At 45.4% G+C, this 26,278-nt stretch overlaps 1 protein-coding gene across 1 annotated transcript in view; it reads left to right on the forward strand.

The window, feature by feature from the left end:
- Nucleotides 1-26,278, forward strand: part of SMPDL3B (sphingomyelin phosphodiesterase acid like 3B) — a 166,634-nt gene that overhangs the window by 42,606 nt on the left and 97,750 nt on the right. The window contains exon 4 of the mRNA XM_069225108.1: nt 17,393-17,536. Coding sequence (XP_069081209.1) covers nt 17,393-17,536 — 144 coding nt within the window. The remainder of the gene's footprint in view (nt 1-17,392; nt 17,537-26,278) is intronic.

Consider the following 26,278-nt stretch of genomic DNA (forward strand, 5'->3'; position numbering starts at 1 on the left):
CATTATACAAGGTTCAGAAGAACCTGTACTTTTCATCAATATTTGTTTAGCTATCATTGTGAGTGTAACCAGCTCAAACACCTCAAATCTCCTGGGGTGCTAGAAATCTGGTGCGTAAGATGGTTGCATTGCTGTGAGGCTCTTGCCATTCGAGGACCATAATCCGGCATCAGTCGCTGTACCTGCCTATCAGCCTTTTTGCAGTGGGAAAGTGTGTATTCTGACTATCCCATGGCTCAACACTGTTCCTCTCTCCTGTTTGGGGCCATGATCTGCTTCGGATCCTGTCTGGAGGCAGCTGGCCCCATGGCCTACAAGATGGCAGCACCCACCATGTGCTCTTACTGAGCCTGCAGTTGCACACCAGCCTATGGTCCACGGGGAGCTGATTGGCCTGAGTTGCTTCCTAGGAGCAACATCCACCGGTGTGCTGCTCAGGTGAAGAGCAGTGTGACGTTCTCCTGCTGCAGGGGCCAACTGAAGGGACCTGCCACAGTGGGTACAAGTCCAGACCCTAGGCAGAGGGATCCCTGATTGCCAGAGCCCAACATTCATCAGGCTCATTCTTCTGTGTCCCTTGGACCTGTGGGGCCCCTTTTTATGAAAGTGGGCTCTACCTCAAAGGGAGTCCACTTTTTTGGTGTGCATCATTAGTCACATGACCAAGGCTGTAAAAGTCTGTTCATCCCACATCCCCCCGTGCAGGTGCCCAGGCATGGGGGTGAGGTGGTATCCATCACCTGGAGGTCTCATGGTGCTGGAGATATTCAGGACTGTGTGGTGCCCCTGACGCTGAGCTTTGTTCTTGGAGTTGTGTATTCACTCTCAGGCCTTGGTGCTGTGTGCCCTGCTATTGGTGACACATGTGCTGTGGGTGACCTGCACCTGTGGTAAGGCTGGAATTGTTGTCTAGGGGCTGGAGGCTTACATGGATTTTGCCCATCGCTTGTGCCCACTGGCACTGCTTTAATACTGTTCCTGGCTCTGCTATAGGGCACTATGGGTAAGGTGGACAATGAGACAAAAAATGCACGAGACAAAAAATGCACTTCAAATTCTGCTAGGGTGCAAAATCGATTACTGAGGCTGGATGGGATACAGAGGAGCAGGATATGTCCTCGGATGCAGAAGTTCCAGATATCAATGTCAAGTGTGTGCTTGAAGCTATGAATGAGCGTCTAGTGTCAATAGACAGTAAAATGTATGCCCCATCGGTCAGGCTGGACACCGTCAGTCATTTTAGCCAAGAATGAGAACAACATCCATATACCTGGGGTGCTATAATCTGCAGATACCAGCAAGATGGAGGACCCTTGGCCGACTAATGTTATTGTGCAGGTGGTAAATGACTCGGGGTCCCATAAGACCTCGGAAGACATCATACAAACCTTTCATTCCCATTATATGCAACTGGATGGTTCTAGGGGGTTGGGGATAGCGCTCCAGACTTTGCCACTTCAGATTATTTAGAGATCACTGATCTAGGCTAGCCTACTAGCAGTGTTTGAAGAGGCTCAGCAAAAGCATGTACTCCCTCTATCTATGCGAGAGGCCATAATAGTCACTCTTCTGAAGCTGGAAAGGACCCTTAGTCCTGCCAATCCTATTGCCCGCTTTCCCTTATCAATTGTGATGTAAAACTATTGGCCAAATTAATTTCAAACTGCCTCAATCTGTTGATTTCTTAACCTTGCTCAGCAAGACTAATCTGCCTCTATGCCGGGTCGCTCAACTGTGCACAATTTGCGTACCCCTTTTGCTATCCTTCAGGACCTAAACCCCAATCTCAACATAGTGGTGGTATTTCTAAACGCTTCTTGTGCCTTCAATTCTCTTGAGTGGAGGTATCTGTTTAATATCCTGGTTAGAATGGAGCTACTTTGGGTCTTTTTGGACTAGATTCATCTGCTGTGTGCGTCCCCTGCGGTGAGGATCCGTATTAACGGACTGATGTCCCCTACAGTCCCTAGAGTGCAAGGCATATGACAGGGATCCCCTCTTTTTCTGATTTTATTTGCATTGGCACTGGAACCTCTGGGAGCTAGACTCAGGCAGTATTACACTGATCACACAATCCACTACACCAGCTGGCCACTCCTTATCTCCCTGTATGCAGATGATATGACTCCATAATTGAGGGACCCTGCTACGTGCCTCAATTATATACGGAGAGAATACAGGATGTATGGCACGATATCTGAGATCCATATTAATTGGTCAAATCCGTTCTTTTTACTCCCACCCCGAAGTATGTCCCGGAATATTCACTGGAGTGGGCTGGTGATTCTGTCAAATACCTGGGAATATGGGTGCATAGAGATAAGGACATAGTGATTATGGGAGATTATGTCAGTGGAACTGATGGTGCTGGTCCAATGATTGCTTTATCTGTCCATTAATATACCTTTGCCACTGATGCAGGCCATATTTCCTCAGATTTGTGTGCAGTTTGTCATGCTCGCTTGGGAAGCAAAGAGCCCTAGGATGCATGGGGACACACTTGTGCTCCTGTTCCACTTGGAGTGATTTGTAGCCCTGGACCCAGAGCTGTACTATCTATGGGTACTGGCGCACTCCGCGCCCTTCTGGTTTCGACCTATCACACACCGCCAACATCTAGCGGTGGGGAGAGACATTGCCCATTCATCACCACTGACATCTACATTCAATGTTCTAACTCTTCTCTACTCACTCTGAATGGAGACAGTGACCTCTACCTCATCTGCCTGATTTGGTCTGACAAGGCGCACAAGCAGGATGCTGCTGTATTCCACCATGCTACATCTTCGCCATCATTTGCTCCTTCCCATCACACAGGAGCCAAAAGCGATTGCTCAACTCCATGCATGGGGCCTTGACACCAGGGGAGGCTCATATTATAATAAACAATTTAAGTCCCTCCTTGAATTTCTGGGAAGTCAGCCACACATGCCCCTTGATATTGTTTTTTGTATTTCCGATTGAGGAGGACAGTATGCACTGCCATCCTGGACTTCCTGCAGGGGCCCCCACCCAATCTCACCCTGGAAAAACTCCTATCAGCTTCAAGTGCAACTCAATTAATTTCTATATTGTGCACACCATCATTGAAAGAAATCCCTCTAGATTGCCTTTCAGTGAAAAGTGAGTGGGAGGAGGAGTTTGGCCTTGATAGATGTGGTGTTTTTGCTGTGGGCAAACAGGTATGATATCAGTCAGCAGTCTGATGCACATTTTACATTACAAATGTATACACAGGGTCTACTACAATCCCTAAACCCTCTTCCAATTTGGGCTGCATCCGACCTCCAGTTCTGAGCAGGGTGCCCACGAGGACATGTGGCCGTGTCGCAGCGTCAGTGAGTACTGGTGGGAGGTCCGTCTGGTCCTCTCCATGATGATAGAACATGATATACCACAGGACTCCCAAGTGGAACTTCTGGGGTGTGTGTGGTATGTGCCCTCCTCTTCCTTTCGCCGCTACCCTGCCCTGGACTCCTGCAGGTGAATAATTTGATGGCATACTGCTGGGGTAGGGACAGGTAATTTAAATTCAAACTGTGGCTCACTTCTGTGGTCTATTGCAATGAAGAGTTGGATCTATATGCAGAGCTGCTCCCGCCCATTGCTCAGGCCAAAGATATTTGGACCCCAATTCAGGGCTAGCTGCAAGCAGTTGTCCCTCTCCGTGATGTCGTAGGAGGGGAATAATTGAGCTGATTGAATCTGACTGACCTTTAGAGGGTCTGCTCTGTAAAGCCTGTCACCAGTAGTGAAACAACTGAGAGGGTCATATGGGCCCAACCCCTATGGTACCCGCTTGATTTATAGAATTATGATTGGTGTACTACTTGCTAGCTCCAAGGCCTCCCTTAGTAGGGGGAGTGTGCCTTCTCGATCATGTCTGCATGCTGTACCTCCATGCCTTTTTGTTTGTAACATGAAGACTTAATACAATAATTTAAAAAAACATCTAATCTCCTATATCTACACATAACAAGGTGCTGTGAATGCTCCAAGATTCTCAAGTCCGAATGGACTGCATTGGAATTAGTGCTAATTTTCTGTATATCGACTTCGACACAGCTCAATAATTGACCACAGAGTCCTATGTAAGCACACCATTACTCAATTTAATGTGGGGAGGCAAGTTTATATTGAAAATTTATATTGTAGGACAAATGTGTTAGTATTTTAAGCATAGAAATTACATCTTTCACTTTTAATGTTAGTTTGATAAATTGTGAATGTTTCTGAGGGAGGTCAGAGCCTTGCCGCCAAGTCCTTTTAGCTCCTTTAAAGACTTTTCAGGTGGTCTGAGCTGTTAGTGAACCATAGTCCATTGGGTTAGGTTCATCATGAATTTATCAATTTCTCCGTAAAGTGTTAGTACCCAATGCTAACATTTTTAGTAATTTGAATGATATTTCCTTCCAATGGATTGCTTGAATGTTGGAACTGATAACTTTGGCCCAGGCACGACCAACACGATCTGGCTTTTTTGTATTTGACAATGCCCTGTAACCGATACAAAATATTATAGTTACAAGATAAGGCAATTTTTACCTTTTTTTCACCACGATTCCTTGAATGGATGCTATAATCACATCAAGAGAATGACTAGCTTTACGAGAGTGGTCCTTTAACATTTGTTGACCACCAGGTGCTGTATGCCAGTCTAAAACAGGGGTCTCCAACCAGTCGATCGTGAGCTACCGGTAGGTCGCCAAACCCCTGTGAGTAGCTTGCGCCCCGCATCTCTATTTTGAAGCCAGTTACTCTCTTCTAATATTCCTAGGCCTTTTTTCATAGCCGTGGCCTGCCCTCACCCAAAGCAGCTGCTCAGATTGGCCTAACTGAGCCTAGCTAGGGCGGGCGAAGATGGTGATGTCTCCACATGATCTGCCTTCCACAGCCTGGCACAGCACTTTTGTCCTGGAAAGCCTGCTAACTTGCAGGCGGCACAAGCAGCATTGAACTGCTACGGACGCGCACCACTTGCCTTTTTCCAGATCACGCATTATATTTGAGCAGCAGATCAATCGGTAAGCCCTGGCCTGGCCAGTAAACACCTTAATGCACTGTTCTCCAGACTAGAGCTGTGATATGCGCCTTCTGCACTGTAAGTGTGCTGCAGCCGCCGCTATGCCACCCACGGGCACTTGAAAGACCAGGAAATGTCTTGTTTATAGCCAAGTCTACGCCTGCCTTCTCCCATCTGCCCCGAACTATCAATGCTCACTATATTATCGATAATGCTAAATATATTTCAGGGGATTTAAGAGTGAAAGAGAACCTAAGGATGCCTTCAGCAACACTGCCTGAAAGTCTGGAAGTAGCCAAAATGACGGCTAACGCAACCGAAAATGAGAATATATTTTTCTCCCGCTTTCCAACTCTGGTTTATAAATTAGGAGAAGCAGGGTGTTGTCAAGGTTAATTTTCCTTTACCGGAGGCCCAAGAGAAAAGCTCACCCTGTCTGCACTCCTGAAAAGAATGTAAATAGTTCCAATGAAGGTCATGACTTGATATGTCCTTGACAAGTGTTCCAAAGTGCAAGTCTTAATCAACACCAATACTAAAGCGGTTTCTTTGGGTAGCAAAAGTTCCGAATCACAGACAGACCCAGAGTATTTTAGTTAAATCCCCAGTTTGGTGGTTAAGCTTGACTTCCTCTTGGGAACAGAACTTATCTGTTCAGAGTGCATTCGACACCATTATAACAATGAAAATAAAAGCAGTTCATTCAATAAAAGCATTATTCATTCAATAAAAGCAGTTAAAAAACAACAGGCGTTTCACATACTTACTTAAAGAGCAGGGAGTCCTGAAGTTGTTTTACAGATGCATTGTGAGCCCCTGCCTTGGCGTAGTAGCTGCATAAACCAGGCTGCATAGTAGATTTTACTTGCACATTAAACAAAGCAGCGTTTCTGACTTTTATATATATATATATCACCTATCTCAAAAGTTATCCTGTTTTGAGAAAGCTATGGGAGGGTCGTCACCTGCCTAAACAGAATAGCCACATGAAGAACAGGAAACCTTACCATTGGCCCCAGGCCTAGAGCATCTCTGACTGTTGAAATTGTACAAAAACTCAGCTAAGCTTCAACTTGATTGGGCCACCTATTATGTAGAAACATATACATTCTGTATAAAGAAAAATCCCTATTCACCCCCACAAAGAAAACAGAATGATTAAAACCCTAATTGAATTAAATGAGTTACAAATTATTTAAATCTGAACCAGGACGGGACTTTTTGAACTCTAAAAAAAGGGATATGTGATGAAGGGGAAATAAGTAAGGTTGTTCATAATAAAAGGAGTCTCTTTTTTGAAAACTAATGACCATACATCTAGGCTAGACTTCAGTTAATAACATTTGGTAAGGAATATATGTTGAGGTTTAACTTTTGCAGTGTGTGAATAAGTTGGATTGAGGATCACAAAGGGAAGTCAATGACTTGTACCCTGCAGTAGCTCCTTACACTTTCCAGGAATAGTTTCCAGCAAGACAAGCTTATGCTTCAGGTAGCACAACCTGCAGCTGTCTGTAGTTTCAAAAGGTGGAGTGTGGCCACTTTTGTTAACCCACAATATGGGCTCTGATGAAATTAGGCTTAAAGTCAATGAAGCTGGACGTCGGGGTCTTAGAAAAATGCGAGAGTTGCTTGGCCTTTAGTAGCTCACAACGATTTTCACTGATCAAAAGTAGCTTTCACTACAGAAAACGTTGTAGACCCCTAGTCTAAAAAATCCCCATCTTTGTACAGTCCTTATCTTCTGTTTAACAGCTCTTACTAATAACAATTTAGCTGTTTGTGTACCATATAGAGAGATAAGCTGTATTGAAAAAAGGGTGAAAGTGGAATCGTACTGCGCAACCTACAAATAAGCACACAGGTAACTGAGCCAGTGTTAGAAATATAGATATTAATGAGTATTAACTCACTTACAAAGGGCAAAGCACAATTAACAGAGCAAATAATATCTGTGTTTTTAAAATGATAGCCACTCTATCTCCCATCCTGTGTTCATAGCAATTTCCAGACTTGAACCGAACTGTGCATGAGCCACGTTTTAGTAAAAAAGGTTAGATCTAGTTCATATTCTGTAAACAAGTCTCTAATCACTCATTTGTTTTTTACAAGAGAATATTAGTGCAGCGCACTTGCCTGTGGAACACTCTGGAGAGGTAGGAACCAGTGGTTTGGCACAGATTGGTCACAATGGAGTGTGCAATTCATTCCTTGAACTGGTAACTCAGGATAGCTAAAGTGATGTTAAACTTAAGAGGCATGTATTTTTGTGGGTAATGGGGAGTCACAGAAACAAAGGCTTCCATAGAGCTGGAGGGACACTAGGTTCTTGGTCAGGATGATACCAGATATTTAAGTAGCTATATCTTTGTAATACAGGGTCACGGGGAAGCCAGAAGACCTTGGGCCAGTGTGATTGTGAGTTTCAATAAGACAAATAAACTGTTGGAAGGCCTCATTTGAACTCCTGTAGTTGCTCTCAATGTCATGGCCGAGACAAAATACATGGAGGATTGTCCTTCAGGCCACACTTTAGACAGACTGAGGATCAAGCGCCCTAGAGTTGATGCAGTTTGTCAAAGCACACTCAAGGTTAGTGCAGGGGATTAAGCTCGTAAGGGAAAGTCATTCCTTCAGAGCCATACCTCTATGTTTTGAATATTGCACTTGGTCTTTGGTCTGGGAAAGCCTGCCTACCCTTCCTCAAGGCTCTCGTACTGGCTGTCATTCAAGTCAGCTACCACACTTTCTTTTGAACCATATATAAACATTGTAGCTGATACACCTGTGGAAAATCACAGCAGAATGCCTCAGTTAAATGACTATGGCCTCAAATTGCATTAAATGTCACCATGGTCCCCATATCCTTTTCAATTTACTTGGGCAGCCACTGGCCCAATAGATCGCTTCCCCAACTGTGAGCATCTGTCCATGCCTCTTAATCAGTGTATTAGTGAAACTATATCATATTGCCAATGTTTAACTATATACCTTTTGGCAAGAAGGATACCCAACCTCACCGAGTATTGCTCCGTTCTGGGACCCCTGAGTCTTCAATTATTCCAAATCACATTCATTTAGGTGAAGGATCAATGGGTCTTCTCTAAACATATGATAAGTTTGAGTTACAATTTACCAGTAAGCCTGTATCAAGCAACGATCCAAAACCATGTAAAAACAATCTGTTTCTGATTGGCATCCAGTGCATAGTGCTGATGGATCCTGCCCACCTTACCTAGGCTGTCAGCCCAGAGCGTAATATACTCTGTGCAGGTAATTTAGTTGGGGCAGTCTTCATTTAAAGAGCTCCCAAGGTTGCTATCCAGGAGTCCCTCCATCTGGATATGAAGCTTTAAAAGTACGTCAGCTACAATATAAACCAACCTTAAGTCCTGAAAGTGAATTACACAGTAGATGCAAATCCTATGCAACACAGTGGGATCTAGTCACCTATTGTCACCTGTAGAGTTGAAGAAATTGGGTATTAAAGTTAAACCAAATATGGTTTTAGTAGTCAGCCAAAGAGTGATACCCTAGTGTTCAAATGATACCCAGTAGCCAATAGCAAGAGGAACTAAAGTTTCCATTTGTCCTGCTGTTGATATTGATCAGACTTTGTTATAAAGCGCAACACTGACCGGAGGACCTGAATGTCTGTAATAGCACAGAGAAATGAGCTCTCGATAGAAGTATGGCAGGTTGAATAGATCTATCACAATTCCAATTGTTCTGCTCACCAACAATAATGAAAAGATAATGACGAGACAAGCAACAGTGTGTTCGCATTAGGGAAAAAAATATAACGATGCATAACATATCAGATTGTTTACCGTTGAGTTAATCAAGCGCAACAGAAAAAAAACCTTAAACGTCAAAACAGCACCGTACACATCAGCGTCAAAACTAGGGGGGCTCATTTACAAGCCCCTTGCACCACTGTATCGTCATTTTTTTAATGCTGCGGTGGTGCAGAGCAGTCTCCCACCCCATGCCATATTTACAAACTGGCGCAATACGACCATTGCGCCACAATATGCCTTCTGCCAAGTTTAATGTATGCAAGTGAGGCGTTCCCCTGCAAGGAGGCCCTTAGGAATCACGCAGTGTAATCTACAAAATTTTACTGCATCATTCTATCATCATTTTTTAACGCCTGCTCTGGGCAGGCTTTTAGGTGATGCTCTGCTTTGTTCTATGGGCCTCCCGGCACTTTGCTGGACTGGCTAGTCCAGCAAAGCGCCTTAACTGCATCATGAATTCTGACGCAGCTGTGCTAACAACCGTCATGGTACACTGTATTGTAAATACAGCGCTACCATGATGCCATTAGGGTGGTGCAAGCAAACTGGAGCATTCTGAATGATGCACCAGTTTCTTCTAAATGAGGCCCTAAGTGTGTGCAACATTTTGCGTAATTTGCTTTTGCATAACTACAAAACATTTTGCACAAATGGACTAAAATTACTTGTAAACATGCAAAATGTAAATCTGTCAATTAGCACTGTTTTTAGAGCAAAATGCATCCTTGCACCAACTTTTGATCCACAGACGCATTTCGTGTTAAACATATAACATGACAATTACAAGTGGCACAAGCAACAGTGAAAAGATGTAGGGAGTCGATGAAGTGTAGAGACAGCTTCTAGTTTATTTAAGTATTGTGTAGTACACCCCAGCCATCAGATCTGCTTCTTCCTCACAGAGATCTCTCTCTTCAACTGTCCTCGGTCCCATGGAAACCAAGGGCTACATCATGAACATTGTGATGTTATACATTCTATGCTTGGAATGCCACACACCTCCCTCCTATCATTATATAACAACAATATTATTATTAAGTAATATAATGTACACAACCAAAATAAAACACTTTAGATAACTATGAAATCATTTTCATACACATCCTTCTAGATTTTTCTTTTACATGACAAGAATCATGTCTCAACAAATCCTTCCAGAAATTTCGGACTTCTAATAACTCTTGAACTCCTCCCTCATTCTGGATAATCTCTTAATCAACCTTCTTTTCCTTCACTCCATTCCACACTGAATTGTTTTTCTTAACAAGATCCAAACCAGACTTGATTTTTACTACCCTTCCTATGTTCCACATCTTATGATCTTCAGTCTTATAGCATTCCCAAACACCTTTGTCACTCTGAGGGAAGCAGAATACTTCAAATGATCTTTTGATAGACCCAAACACTAATTTTTTACTTTGACAATATCACCAACTTGAATCACAACTTTATTTTACAGCTTTCTGTCTATCAAACCTGATTTTCCTTTCTGATATTTTCCTCCGTTCTCTGTCACATTTCTTCTCATCATTACAAACAATTTACAATTCTTGTCCCATCTTGTCATTTACCCATGCAGGACAAACTACTGTGTTTCTTCTCTTAAATAACTAAGAAGGAGAAATACCTGTGGTTGTGTAAGGAGTTAATCTATAATTTTTTATCTTTCAAAATATTTCTTTCTTTCAACACTTGTTATTTAATAAAGCCATCTGGATAGTTTCCTTTAAAACCCTGTTCGGTCTCTCCACCAAACCATTCATTTCTGGATGATAAAGTGAGGCCTTTTTGTGCTTAATGCCCCTATCATTCAAATACTTTTCCATATAGTGTGAAACAAATTGTACACCGTAATCCGTCAGGATAAAAGAGGGAAATCCTTCTCTTTCAAAAATTTGTTCAAGAAAATTTATAACATCTTGTGTTTCTAGAGAGGTAGTAATTCCTACTTCAGGCCTCCTTGAGTACATATCCATTAATACTATGATGTATTTGTCTGTATTAGAGTGTCTTATAGGACCCAAAATATCCATAGCTATTTTCTGCCAAGGTTCCTTTCGTATTCCTCTCACTTTCATAGGTTGAGTCCTGGCCACCAATACATTAGTCTCAACCTCTCTTTAGTTTTTTAAATTCCCAGATGACTCTCATGAGCTAAGGATACCAATTCTTCTCTTAATTTCATTGGGGGCACTAATCTTGTCCCTCTTAGTATTAATCCTCCTTGTAAGGATAACTCATCTTCAACTCTCCAAAATCCACACAATAGTTGATAATATTTCTCTCACCCTCTCCAACCATTACTGATCTTCCATGTCACCTGTTGCATCACCCCATCCTTTTCTAGTTCTGCCACCCATTCTTCTTCTTTAATTATTCCTTCTCTTACCATTCATACTTCAAATTCATCTTCTTCATATTGAGTATCTTCTCCAACAACAGAGATATAATTCACCAACCTTGAACAACAATCAGCAATACTATGTTTTACACCAGGTACATACTGTACCTCAAAACGAAATTCTTGCAAAGCCACCACCCACTTTCTGATCCTTCCAGATACAACATCCACACCTTTCCTTTCCAATTTCTTTTTAGAGGTTTGTGATCAGTCCTTATCAAAAAATCACAACCCCAAACAAACCTCCTTCACTTTTGTACTGCCCAAAACACAGCCAACGCTTCTTTCTCTATGACAGAACCCCGCTCCTTTCAAACATCTAGAAATGAAGAGGATTGTTCTCTCCATACCATTGGGTTTCTGTAATAAAACAGCTCCAAGTCCTTTGGCACTGGCATCTGACATTATCACAGTTTCTTGACCTGGTTCAAAGCTCTGCAAACTTGAGGCTTTCCTTATATTTTGTTTCATTTTCTGGAATTCTTCTTCACATTGTTCACTTCACTTAAATACAGTACCCTTTTTTACCAGCTCTCTCATGAACTTTGTCTTTTCCGTAAAATTGCTTACAAATTTACTGTAATATTCTGTCATACTAAGAAACTTGGGCCCATATTTATACTTTTTGACGCAAAACTGCGCCAACGCAGTTTTGCGTGAAAAAAATTAGCGCCGGCTAACGCCATTCTGAAGCGCCATGCGGGCGCCGTATTTATTCAATGACGTTAGCCGGCGTTAGCCGCCGGCGCTGTCTGGTGTGCGTTAAAAAAAACGACGTACACCAGGCAGCGCCGGCGTAGGGGGAAAATGGCGTATGGGCGTCCAGAAATGGTGCAAGTCAGGCTGAGGCAAAAAAATCGCCACAACCCGATTTGCGCCATTTTTTTACAACGCCCATCCCCCATTGAAATGACTCCTGTCTTAGCAAAGACAGGAGTCATGCCCCCTTGCCCAATGGCATGGTCATTGGGCATAGTGGCATGTAGGGGGGCACAAATCAGGCCCCCCTATGCCACAAAAAAAAAAAAAAAAAAATACTTACCTGGCCTTACCTTAATGTCCCTGGGGTGGGTCCCTCCATCCTTGGGTGTCCTCCTGGGGTGGGCAAGGGTGGCAGGGGGTGTCCCTGGTGGCAGGGGAGGGCACCTCTGGGCTCATTCTGAGCCCACAGGTCCCTTAACGCCTGCCCTGACCCAGGCGCTAAAATCCGGCGCAAATGCGGGTTTTTTAGACCCGCCCACTCCCGGGCGTAATTTTTGCCCGGGAGTATAAATACGACGCATATGCATCGCAGTCATTTTTTAAGACGGGAACGCCTACCTTGCATATCATTAATGCAAGGAAGGTGTTCACGCAAAAAAATGACGCTAACTCCATGAACTTTGGCGCTAGACGCGTCTAACGCCAAAGTATAAATATGGAGTTAGTTTTGCGTCGAATTTGCATCGAAAAAAACGACGCAAATTCGGCGCAAACGGAGTATAAATATGCCCCTTGATCACCTCATCCTTGGACGATGGATTCACGAGATTGTCAATAGTGTCTACCATCTCCTTTTTAGGTTCAATGCCTTTCGAAGAAATTCTGTGTCCTAAATAGTTAATTTTGTCTACATTGAACAGACACTTTTCAGCCTTCAAAGTCAGACCACTCTCTTTAAGTCTTTGAAGAACCTCACGTCCCCTTTCATTATGTCCACTATCATTCACCTCATAAACTAAAATGTCATCTTGATACACTTTAAGTCCTTGTACCCCTTCTAGTATTCTTTCCATAGCACGTTGGAATACAGCCGTTGCCGAAATCAGACCAAACTGCATGCGAATAAACTTATAAGTACCAAAAGGGGTTACAAATGCTGTTAAGTTTTGCGAATCCTTGTGTTATCTTATTTGTTGGTACGCAGATGTTAAATCAATGGACGAAAAGCATTTTGCTCCCTTTAACGTGGACAACATCTCATTAATATTTGGTGGGGGTAATGATCAACTACCACACACTTATATAACGCTCTCAAATCAACACATAGGCCCTCATTACGACTTCGGCCGTCTTTGAAAAAGACCGCAGAAGCCGCGGGAGCCAACATACTGCCAGTGCTGGCGGTATGCTTGGCCCCCTATGATGACATTTCCGCTGGGCCAGCGGACAGAAACAGCTGACAGAAAATAGTTATTGCTAATAAGGTGGGTTTAATCAATCATTTTGAGAAAACCTCGTGTAAAAATAAAAACTGAACTAAAAGAAAGACTATAAATAGTCCAATAAGCGGAATAAATATAGAAAAAGGACTAGAGTCGTCATATCATTTTGTACATAATTCAGTTAGAAAATATTTTCCTGCCCAACCGGCTCGCAATCAAAGTAGCTGAACAAGGGTGGAACCACAGACCAAGTAATGTGGTCATAATTACTAAATAATTATGAAACTAATCCACAGTTATATGTCATAAAAATTATATAAGAAATCTAACTATAGAAATATAAATACTGAGTCAGTTAGGTATGATATAATTTTCTCAGAAATATAAGGCATTAGTGAGCTCAGGCAATAGGATATATATTGTTCTGGGGGTGTCCAGGTTTCAGCAGGACAGAACTTGTGGACATTTCAAGCAACACAAAAATAGTTCAGCCTTATACCTTGGCACATGTCCAGTAGCTGTGGGGCCAGGAGTGAAGAAAACCACTTAAAGTATTCACATGGGAATCCATTTGGGATGCGTTTTTTCCACACTGCATGTCAGATATAGCTTCTATGAGTTCCTCAGCTGAGCCCTTGAGTGATGTATTTCAGACAATGTCACTCAAGGGCTTCAGTGGCAGATGGCTTATCAAGAGTGATGGACTTGCTACAAGCGACGTTTATACATCCCTCCAATTTCCATCTTCTAGGCCCCATGACACATGGCAGCCCCTTAGGAATTACCTCGCACTACAGGAACACTCCAATACAGAATAATAGTGCCAGACAATGCTGATTGATACATGTATACGCTCTTAACTAATCCTGTCCATACTGCTAATTCTGCCCGTGGTTTATCTACAGTTTGCTGCTCCTGTCACTCCATATTTACTAGTGGGGACTGCTTATTTCTGGTGAAGATCTGTTTACTGACATGTCTGACGCCGTAATACCTGATGTGCCTTATTCCACTGCTAATGTAATGATGTACTCTATCTCAAACAGATTGATTGTGATGATGTTTGATTGTATATAATTGAAAAATATAAAGTTAAAAAAAGAGTGACAGGCTTTAACAAAGTATGACATTAAGTTGTGAAAGTGACAATTGCTAAAGAATCCGACAAGAGGTCGTCAGAGGAATCTCAAATTTCAGGAACTATCTTGGAAGCTTTCTCCCTATTGACGAGCCACTACAAAAGGTGCCACGGCCCAGTCTCCTGTTTCATATGCATAGCATTTGAATGCCATCCAAACCAATATGGATGCACCAGTGGTCATCTGTTTCAGTGCTGCTCTATCAGTCTCTAGCTGGCGGAGAAAAGTAGCGCCCCCATTTCAGATAAACCTGTGTTGTAGGTCAAGGATTTTGGTCTCAAGGAAGATTATCATAGCTTCTTCTCTCTACCTTTAATGCGGAGATAGGTCTCCCCTTTCCACAAACAACTGGATTCCTGGCCTCTGAAAGTTACAAGTTGAGGAAAGTTTCAGTCTGTCTGCAAGTAATGTGCAAAGTCCTTGAATACAATTTACCAGGGGTTTAGGTGCCACATCACTTGCTCCCCCTGCTTCATATGGCCCAAGTGCAGCTCCAGTGTGGAGTGTTTGGACCGACCCCTGGGAAGGAGTTGGGATACCTATACCCATGCTAGGTTTAGGCTGGTCAGAAAGAAATAGTCAAACCTGGAAAAAGACCAAAGGTAGGGGATGTCTATGCCACGTCGTTATCCAGGCCAGGGCACCCACACCTGGCTCCCGCAAGGGATTTACTGCTTCACTGACGGCACCCAGTCTGCTCCCATGCCTGTGAGTCAGCGAACTAGCATGAGAGCATGAGCAGTAAGGAGATGTCACCCAAAAGAAGGGATCCATTCCTGCACTGCTTTCCTGATGGTGTGGAAAGCTTTTAATAGCTCGATGTCAAGCTGCAAGGCAGGTTTTGACAGGATAACTGACACTAGGTCAAAGGCTCAAAGAGGTATTTCCTCCATCTTCGCCAGGCTAAACACAACCCCGCTTACACACTTTCCTGGTCATGTACTGTTCATTTGGATCATGGTTTGGTTTATGTGTGGTCCTCACAGGGCGTAGCTTGGTCACTAAGATTGGGCGAGGGTGTGAGCTTCACATTTCCCAACAATCACTCTGGGATATATTGTTAGCATACATTATAGACAAGAAGGGCGAATGAGAGGGGCTTTAGGGGCGGTGGAAAGGGAGAAGATTACGGTTTGGTGGGGGTACTAAGTAAGAGAAAATACAATATTTGGTAAAATAACCAACTTTTTGGCAGACTTTCAAAGCAGAGAGAGAGGGAGTGGATGTGTTTGTGTTTTTGTCTGTGTTTTTCTATGGAAAAATGCCTTGTGAAATCTGACATGCCTCACCATACCCGACTGAGCGCAGCTGCACCCAACTACTGAACACAAAATACATTTATTAGGGGGGTGGTAACACCCGAACACCCCTCTCCCCCCCCCCTCCCCCGACGCTACGACCCTACGACTCTGGATCCTCATTGAACAGCGGCACTATTGACATTTTCCTGTAATGCAGCAGCACATCACAGATTCAGGCTTTTCCGTAAATCATCCCAGCCTGGGTTGCCATGGCATTAAAGTTCAGTTCCTGACAATATTTCTCTTTCAGCGGATTGTAGCGCACTTTTCTGAAGTATAGGCCTATACTAAATGCTGGTATTACAGCCACTGTACTTACACAGTTTATATTTATGTGGTTTTGGGGCGCTTGCTGGAGATGTGTTCCACAGTTGGGAGATAAGCTTTCTTTTAAATTGCAAGTTAGCCAAGCAGAAAATTGTTACTTTTGTGGTCTTCTTCCTATGCTTTCTGCTTGGAGGCAGGGGACAGACAGGATGGAACTGGACGGAAATCACTGGATGCATGTTTCTGTAATAAGCCTGACTTCAGGTGAATAATAAGTAGGTTTCTAGAGAATGTTTCTATCCAGTCTCCTTGGTATAGTGATAATGTGCTGTTTGAAGCACATATCGGTGTTGAGATTGTATCTGTAAACCTTTGTGCTCTGTGTCACCTTGGAGATGAAGCTGTCCTAGTTCATTTTTTATCTTGCTCAAGCAGTCTCCCACTTGTATATGTCCCACACATACAGAACACCAGATCCAGTGGTTGAGCCTTCCCCTACATCTCTCTTAAAGCACTGAATGACCTGCTGCTACACATAAGAACCTCCTCACTTCTTGAATTCTGCAAGAAGTTGAAGATCTGGCTTTTCCAGTAGTCCCACTAGGCCCTAAGTGTGGCTAGGCTCAAACCTGCTCAGTGTCAGTATCTCTCAGGTGATAGTGCACTCTACAAATCTGCAAAACGTAACATAGCTAGTCTCGAATCTGCAATTGTGTTTTTTTTTTGTTGGCAAAGAGAAGAAATTCTTTCTTGGCATATGGTGAGTTTTATATTGGTATTGGACATCCATTTCTGAATGAGACTGGGCAGCTTTTGAGCCAATTGCTGTTGCCAATGCAGCTTTTCTGATTTTATTACATCATTGTTCACATGTTATTTAGCAGTTACCACCTGCTACAAGCTGGTACTACGAGCCTGGGCAAAAGCAGGGTGAGAGCATGTTGCTGTGCCTCCATTGAGTTGTAGTGCTAGGATGGATGCAAAAACAATTTGTAGCATTTTTAGTCCTACTGCTATGATCAAAATAATCCCATAAGTGTGAAGTGAGGACAAAGTCCATTGATGGATAACAAGATATAGCCTAACATAAAGAAACTGTGCAGTTTTGGGTCATAAAGGCTTTACATTAGGATTTGAAGATAGATATCGATGGAAGGATATAAGGGGGGCACAGATGCATGTCACCTGCAGATATAGCTGATCACCTGATGTTCGGCTTGTAGCTTTATGGTGACACCAGTATTTGACATGATGAGTTGGAAAATGAAAGGCAATAGTAATTCGAAGAGACTTACATTTTTATTTTCCTCTCCACAGGTATCCAAGTCTACCCGGCACTTGGCAATCACGATTTCCACCCTAAAAGCCAGCTTCCAGCTCAGAACAACACAATATACAGAAATATTTCAGAATTCTGGCAGCCTTGGCTAAACACAGAATCCATTGCTACATTACAAAACTGTATGTTATTTTTTACTCTTATATTTCATTATTATTTGTTTTTTATGAATACAATACATGGGCTAAAGACAAGAAAAGATATGGGGTCAGATGTGCTACACACCTGTCCCAAAATACAGGTTGCAATAGGTTGTTTCTTAACTAACAATTTATAGTGGGTCGCAATTCGACCTACCTCATGAATAATAACGAGGTAGGTCACAAAGGAATCGTAGCCATCACAGGGATAGTTGCCTGCTGAGGTCAGCAGACCCCCATGTCTGTGCTTGCTTCTAAATAAAGCACTTGTTTTTGGAAATGCAGCCCATTTTCTTTAAAGGAAATTGGAACTGATTAAAAAAAATGTAATACATTTTTTAAGATTATGCAGTGGTCCATGGCAATACTATCTACTCTTAAAAAATATTTTTCTTTTTTCAACATTCACAAAGGGGAAGAGGACCCTTAGGGACCCCTTTCCATATACAAGTGCCTTACCTCTACCTTTCAGTTTTCAGTAAAGTATTAATATTTTGCAACCAGATTTAGGTTGCAGAACATTAATATATACCAATCAGATTCAGTACCGGGAAGGGATACTTTAAACACAACTCTTCCAGATACTGAATCAATATTTGGTCACAAACCCAATATGCAAGGGTGCAGGACCTCCGCAAGAACTTTATGTCAACTAAGAAACGTTCGCAGAAGCAAGATGTCTGGTACAGTTTCATATTTCCTGTGAAACTTAGGGTACAATATGAGGGTGAAGGTGTACTTCTTTAGCTCCCTTGAGGAAGCCAATGACTGGTTGGATTTGTCTGGCAGGGCCCCATGTAAATCCTAGTCAAACCGTAGAGGTGGTGGGAGCGGTGCCAATTGCAGAATTACAAGATCACGCAGGCACTCTGTGAACTCTATGCCATGTTCTGGTGTCCTTAAAACTGGGAAAATCCTGGTGTGTCTGATGGAGCTTTGGTGGACTCTAACTGTGTGTCAGATACCTGTGAGTCATTCTAGACCCACTTGGGGGGTCAGGGACTACCAAAGCGATGGCATGGATCAAGTTATGGAATGACTCTGAGAGCGGGAGGGCCCCCCGGAGATCCGATCCCTCGGTTGAACTTGTATGGCAACGTAACTGTGTGTGTTTCCCCCCCGTTTTCTTGCCTTTGCAGCTATGCTACAGGATTGGATGGGTTCAGGGACAGGACTGTCAATCGTCTTTATGTACGATGTAATGCTGATAAAAGGGGGGTAACTGTCTCATGTTATTTTAATTTAAATGCTATATCCTTTGACTATAGAAGGCGAGTAGTAGGTTGCTTGCTAGCCGGTGGCTGGGATGGGCCACCGTCTCGTTCAGAGTGGTTTGAGTGCCTCTGGCATTGCCATCCTGGTGGGATGCCAAGCTCACTGTTTGGGCTGGGGGGAGTTCCCAGTTGTTTCAGTTGTGTACGGTTGCTTTTCTAGATGGCAGATGGCTCTATAATGCTCAAACCAGAAATGTGGTATACAGTGTATGTATGGGTGAGTGGAGATGGAGAATGAATGGGGTGCTGTGGGATGCAGGAGTGCGCACTTTGAAGGGACTATGGTTACTAAGTGGAAGTTCTTAACTTGAAATGTGCGGGCCTGAGCCATCCTGTTAAGACTTAGGATTCATTCCTATCTCAGGCGTTATGGGGTTTCAGTGGCGTTTTTGCAGGAAACACACACATGGGGGACTGCACCAAGCAAAGGAGGTGAGGACAAGTATTCGCAACCTCTTATTCCAGTTATGCTAAAGGAGTCCTGATCTGGGTAGCACCTTGTGTACCCTTTGTGGCCAGGGGAGTTAAATTGGACCCTGAGGGGTGGTATGTTATTGTCTTGGGAGCGCTGGATGCCAGGGACATGTGTTTAGTGAATGTATATCCTGCCAATGTGGACGATGCAGAATTAGTTGGGTCTGTGATCAGGACAACTCCTGATTACGTGGATCCTGGGGTTCTTCTTGCAGGAGATTTGAGCTGTGCACTGGATGGTGGGATGTAATGACTCCACCCAAAAATGGATACCAAGCCTGCAATAACGAATGCTCTTAAGGAGGTTATGGAGGGTCTAGGATTACAAGACATATGGAGGGTGAAATTCCCACAAGGCAGAATTTATTTCTGCTTTGTACCTGCAACAGGGGTACATAGCCATCTTGACTATTGTCTGGTGCCATGCTCCAATTTGTGGAGGGTGTCTCCTATTTGGCATGTTACATCTCAGACCATTCGCCCATACTGGTCTCATTTTGAATGAGTGAGGAGGCCCCAAAATTGCCACTAAGGAGGATGTGATGTGAGGCCCTTTCAGATCCAGTATTTGCAGATGCGGTGGCAAAGGTACTGGGGCATTACTTTACTGAGAATTGGGGTAGTACAACGGCGAGAGCAATGGAATGGGATGCCATGAAGGTGGTGTTGCATGCAGAGCATTAGAAACTATCATATGGTGTGAAACAACAACTATCCAGGGCCCTTGACGTCCTGGATAGCATGAATAGAAGGAATGTAAGCAAGAGTTGCTAGAGACATGGGACCGTCTGGATACATTTGTCAGTTCGAATTACAGACAGTGGCTCCACATTCAGGATGATAAGGCCAGTAGACTGCTCGCCACACTCCTCCATAGTGAAACGTGCAGCCCAACAATGGTAGGGCTCAGGTCTGCACATAACAGGGTATAACGTAAGCCTTTGCTGCACACCTGCAGCGGGTTTATGCAGCACCGGCAGATGGTGCTCTGCAGGAGGGGAACGCCTATCTGGCTGGCCTGCAGATGGCCTCTTTGTCCGGAGATGAGAGGGATAATTTGGATGCTCCCATGACAGATGAAGAAATAATGGTTGCGATACGGGCACTGAGGACAGCTAAGGCCCCAGTCAGGGACGGACTGCCAGCAGAATTTTACCTATGCAGGGCCGGACAGATGGTGGACCGATTACTAGAGGTCTATAACGAGGCATTTGGGAGGGGGCTTCTTCCAACCTCTATGAGAGAGGTGCTCATTGTTATGCTGCCCAAGGCCGAAAAGGATGCTTCTGAGGTGGCATCCTATCGCCCCTGTCGATGGTAAATGTTGATGTAAAAATCCTCAGTAAAGGTGTGGTGTAGGAAGCGGCCTGGTGTGTGGTGGGTACCTGAGGTACTTACACCTTACCAGGCCCAGGTAGCCCCTATTAGTGTAGTGTGGACAGTGTCTAGAAGCCAGGCTATCTAGAGGTAGCTGTGGAAGAGCAGCCAAGGCTTATCTAAGAGACATGCAACGCTCATGCTAAACCACTGTAGTCACGCAGCACTTACACACATGAAAGAAAACACTCAGTGTTACAAAAATAAAGGTACTTTATTTTAGTGACACAATACCAAAAAGTACTAGAGAGGCAACCCTCCAATAGGAGGTAAGTAACACACTAGATATGTACACTAGGAATCAGTAATAGGCATAGAAAGGGATAGAAAACAGTGCAAATGCAAATAGACAATATTGACCCTAGGGAGTGCCCAAACCATATACTAAAAAAATGGAATGCGAACACAGGACCCCCACCTGGGTAAGTGGAGTGTGTAGAGGGAAGCTGGGGGTACTAGGAACCCCCAAAGGTGAGTACCACAGTGCCCCCTCGCGACCAGGAAGAAAGGAGTAAGTTACTAGATTTTCCCCAAACCATCCAAAAGGAAGGAAAATAAGAAAATACATCACCCAGACAACACTGCAAGAAACCAGCAGTGGATTCCTGAAGAGGAAGACCTGTGGAAGAAGGGGACCAAGTCCAAAAGTCACAGAAGAGTCCAGGGGGAGCAGGAGCTACTGCCCACCCAGCTGTGGTTGCAGGAGTTGGTCGACGGTAGGACAAAGATGGTCAGGAATGCAACCCTGGAGCAGGTGAAGAGTTCCTGGAGGATGCAGTCGACGCCCCACGCCAGATGGATGATTGTATTCAGTCAGTGGCATGTTAGAGCCACCAACAAGCCTTGACAAAGGCAGAAGTTGCGGTGAAGCTAAAGTGGAGCTGCCGGGGACCAGCAAGGTCCAGGAGGACCCTCAGCAAGGCAGAGAGTCCAAACAAGTAGAGGCAACCCCCACAGGAGACCCACTGGATGAAGACCCAGGACTCGCAGAGCAGCCCACGCAGCACAACTGAAGAAGAGTCCCATGCCGCAGGAGAAGCACACAGAAGGCTGTGCATCACAGGAAGGAGTGCTGGGGGCTGTGGCTACACGGAGCCTGAAGATCCCTTGGAGGAGATGCAAACAAGGCTTGGTAGCTGCAAGAGACGTGGTGCATGGAGGTACTGTCCTGCGTGGGAAGGCAAGGGCTTACCTCCACCAAAGTTGGGCAGCTGGCAGAGAGGACTAAGAGGACTACTTTGGATCACCACCCGTGATTCAGGATCCATGCAGCTCAAGATAGGAGGAGATCCACGCACCCGGTCGTCATTGCAGTTGGTGTCTGCGGATGCAGGTGAGTGACTCCTTCACTCCAAGGGAGATCCCTTCTTCTTTCTTGTGCATACTGAAGACTTGCTGCCCTCAGAGGAAGCACAGCCGGGGAAATGTTTCAGAATCTGGAAGGAGCCGTGGAAACAACGTTGCAAGCAGAGTCTTTGTTGTGGATGCAGATTGTCGGTTCCTGGAGGGTCCAGTCACGGTTCCAGTGGCTAGAAGTCGAAGTAAAGGTTGGAGAGGAGACCTGCTGGAATCTTGCAAGCCGAATCTGAGGACCCACCCTAGAGAGAAACCCTAAATAGCCCTGGAAGGGGATTGGTCACCTAGCCAGGTGACCACCTATCAGGAGGGGGCTCTGATGTCACCTGCCTGACCTGGCCACTCAGATGCTCCCAGAGGTCCCTGCCACCCTTGGAATCAAGATGGCAGAACCCAGGGACCCTCTGGGGGAGCTGTGGGTACCACCCCTGGGGTGCTGATGGACAGGGGAGTTGTCACTCCCATTTCCATTGTCTAGTTTCACGCCAGAGCAGGAACTGGAGGTCCCTGAACCGGTTTAGACTGGTTTATGCATGGAGGGTACCAAATGTGCCCTTCAAAGCACACCAGTGGCTTGGGGAGGCTACCCCTCTCAAGCCATGTAACACCTATTTCCAAAGGGAGAGGGTGTTACCCCCATGTCTCAAAGAAAATCATTTGTTCTGCCTTCCTGGGCTTGAGCTGTTCAGGCAGCAGGAGGGCAGAAACCTGTCTGAGGAGTGGCAGCAGTTTGATCTGCCCACAAAACCCCAGAAAGCTGGTAGGAGCAATGCTGGGGGTCCTCTAAGGAACCCCCAGAGTGCATGGAATCATACTTCCAATACTGGCAACAGTATTGGGGTATGATTCGGACATGTTTGATACCAAACATGCCTAGGTTCGGAGTTACAGTTATGTAGCTGGACCGTGGTAGTGACCTATGTCCAGTACACGCATAAAATGGCGTCCCCACACTCACGAAGTCCAGGAAAATAGAACTGGAGTTTGTGAGGGCACCTCTCCTAGTGCAGGGGTGCCCTCACATATGGGTTCTTGCACCCTGTCCTCTGGGATAGGAGGGCCTGCCATAGGGGTGACTTACAGTGACCTGGTGCAGTGACCTGTAGTGAAAAGGGTGCATGCACCCTTTCACGTAGGCTGCAATGGCAGGCCTGCAGATACACTTTGCATGGGCTTCCCATGGGTGGCATAATACATGCTGCAGCCCATGGGGATCCCCTGGTATCCCAATGCTCTGGGTACCTGAGTACCATATACTAGGGACTTACATGGGGCCACCAGTATGCCAAATGTGGGGTGTAAGTAACAAAGTTACCAAGTTAGAAGGTAGAGAGCATAATCACTGGGGCCTTGGTTAGCAGGATCCCAGTGAACACAGTCAAACACACTGACAACTGGCTGAAAATGGGGGTAACCATGGCAAGAAAGAGGGTACTTTCCTACATTTGGCGACACAACTAATGGAATATATTCTGCAGTTGGTCAGTGAGGACCAATGTGGCTTTATACCGCATAGGAATACCCTCAGCAATTTGAGATGGCTATCTCTGGTTATGCATACGCCTATCTTCAACGAGAACCAATATGCGCTAGCGCTCCTTGACACTGAGCAACTGTTTGATCCATTGTCTTGGGAGTTCTTGTGGAGAGTCCTGCGGAAGGTCGGCATGGGAAAGCGATACATCAAATGAGTGCAATTACTGTACAGCGACCCAGTGGTGAGAGTAAGAGTAGGGGGGATGGTGTTGCAGCAGTTAACCCTTCACGGAGGAACCAGAGAGGGCTAGTGATGGAGCCTTTGGCATGCCGGTTGTGCCATGTGCTGAGAGGCTGGGAGATACAGGTTGGGAAGACCACACCTGTGGTCTTTCGATACGCTGGTGACGCTTTGATCTATCTGTGCCAGCCTATATTTTCAGTCCCCGTTATGCTGGCTGTACTCGCCGAGTTTGGCGAAGTGTCCAGCTTACACTTTAACCATTCTAAATCCAGACAGTTTTGTCTGGGAGAACTGTCTGGCAGGTCAGAGAAATATCTTCCTCAATTGGACCTTCCTTGGTAAATAGAAAGGGTCAGCTACCTAGGTATTAGGCTTACTCATGGAGCACCGGAGTTTGAAGCTGCAAATATTGGTACGGTGTTGGTTGGGTTAAGATTAACAGTGAAATTCTGGAACTCCCTCGCTTATCGTTGATGAGGAAACTGGCATTAGTTAAAATGTTAATACTGTCCCGATGCCTCTATATTTTTCAGGGGACCCTATATGAGATTCCTAAGAAATACTTTGCAGAATTGGAATTGGATAAGCTGATTGTGGAACTCCTATGGGCCTCTCTTAAACAGTCTTAGAAAAGGGGAGGTCTCAAACTACCAAATGTGCAACCAGTGCATTGGTTGGACGACTGTGAACATTGGGAGAGTAAATTGCTGAGGGGGACTTGTAATTACATTTCGCTGGTGGAACTATTGATGATGGGCGCAAGGGTACCTGCCTCCATGCCATACGTGGTCCAATTGATATGAAGAGCCTGGGAAAGGACGGTCAGACTTGTTTTGCATAGGGCCCCATTCACACCAGACATGAAGATATGGGCGTTATGTGTTGCTAAAGTTGCCCTAAGTGGGAAGGGTATGCCCAGACGTGGGTCCCTTGCTCACTGTGCCACTGGATTCAAGCTAGCCTGGCTGATGAAGGGTGAAACCCTGAAACCGGTCCCAGGATGCTTGTTTCCGGTCCGGAGAGGACCTGGCTTGGCAGTTCGGGCTGGACTGTTCCCTTGTGGAACAGGGTCAAGACTGATTTGCATATGGCTGGGTCCAAACTGGGGTGGCATGGTGAGCAAAAGAACAATGGATTAAACCCAGATCTGTGACTGGGGGTGAGTGTTTGCATTGTTCAGCACTCCGTCTATCATTCTTTTGTGTTGCATGTAACCACATAGTCAGCCCCTAGAAAGCATAAACACAAGAAAACAGAATAGCAGAATGTAATGCAATGTAACCATATATCTGATAGAGACTTCTAATTGCAGATTCCTTAGCTTAGAATTTTTCCCCAGGCGTCAGACTGGATCCGGAGATTTTTCTTCGAGCAATACCCTTGTGCGTCGGTAGGTGGCACCGGTCGACTCCGCGGGCGTCGTAGGCGTCGTGGTCACCGTAATGACGTCGGGAGTAGTATATAGACGCCGCCCTCGCGCAGTGACGTCAGTTCTTTTTCTTTCCGCGCCACGCGCTGATCTGGAGAAGAGCTACCCTGGGTATTTTTTGGCCGAAATCGACCGTTTTGTCGAGTTTTTTCTGTGCGACTTTGGTGCATCGAGAATGTCCCCGAAGACCGGGTTCAAGCCATGCGAGGACTGTCATCGGAAGATGTCGGTGACGGATCCTCACCGGGTTTGTCTGTGGTGTCTCGAGCGCAGCCACGACCTGAAGTCGTGCTTTGAGTGCGGGGCCATGCACCCGAAGACTTTGAGGGAGCGGTCGACTCCGCATACGTCCCAGTCTCGTTCAAGAGGAAGGTCTCGAGATCGGTCGCGGAGTCATCACCACTCGTCTTCTTCTAAATCCTCAGGTCAAGGTAAGAAGAAGAAGAAGTCGAAGAAGTCCCATCGCTCTCTGACTTCGCCCCGTCGCTCGGCCGACGCGACGCGGGAAGGGCGCCCACGCACTAGGCCTCCCTCCTCGGAGCCTGTGTCTGGGTCGTCTCTGCGCTTCCCCGAGTTTCCCGGAGCCGGAGCAACCCACACCCAGCTTAAAGAGTTTTATGAGGCCATGTGCCTCTTATTTGGGCGGTCCGACCCCGATACGGCGCCTTTGGGCCCAAGGGGTTCGGCTGAGGGGCCTTCGGGTTCCGCGCCGGCGGCTTCGGCTCCAGCCACCGAGGTCACCTCTGGATCCGTGCGCGGATCCGCACCGGCGCCGGTCGCACCCTTGAGACCTTCTCCGGCGCCGGGTCGAATATCGACGCTCCCGACGTCAGTGGTGCCCACTATCGATGTCGACCCGATTCTTATCCCCGACGACTCTTAATCGGTGCGGCGTCGGCCGACGCTGCCTTCGGCTTCGCCCCAGGTCGGATTCGGACGCTTTTTCTTATGGGTACGAATATGGGAAGGAATTGGAGGGGTCCCTGGACCCTTATGAATACCAGGATGACCCTGCTATGGACTGGTCTCAGGAATTGGGCAAAGCCAGTGGTCTGGATACTTCTCCTGACGCTGGCATGCTGTCTCCTCCTACC

Source organism: Pleurodeles waltl, chromosome 3_1, assembly GCF_031143425.1.
Source record: "Pleurodeles waltl isolate 20211129_DDA chromosome 3_1, aPleWal1.hap1.20221129, whole genome shotgun sequence".
Lineage (NCBI taxonomy): Eukaryota > Metazoa > Chordata > Amphibia > Caudata > Salamandridae > Pleurodeles > Pleurodeles waltl.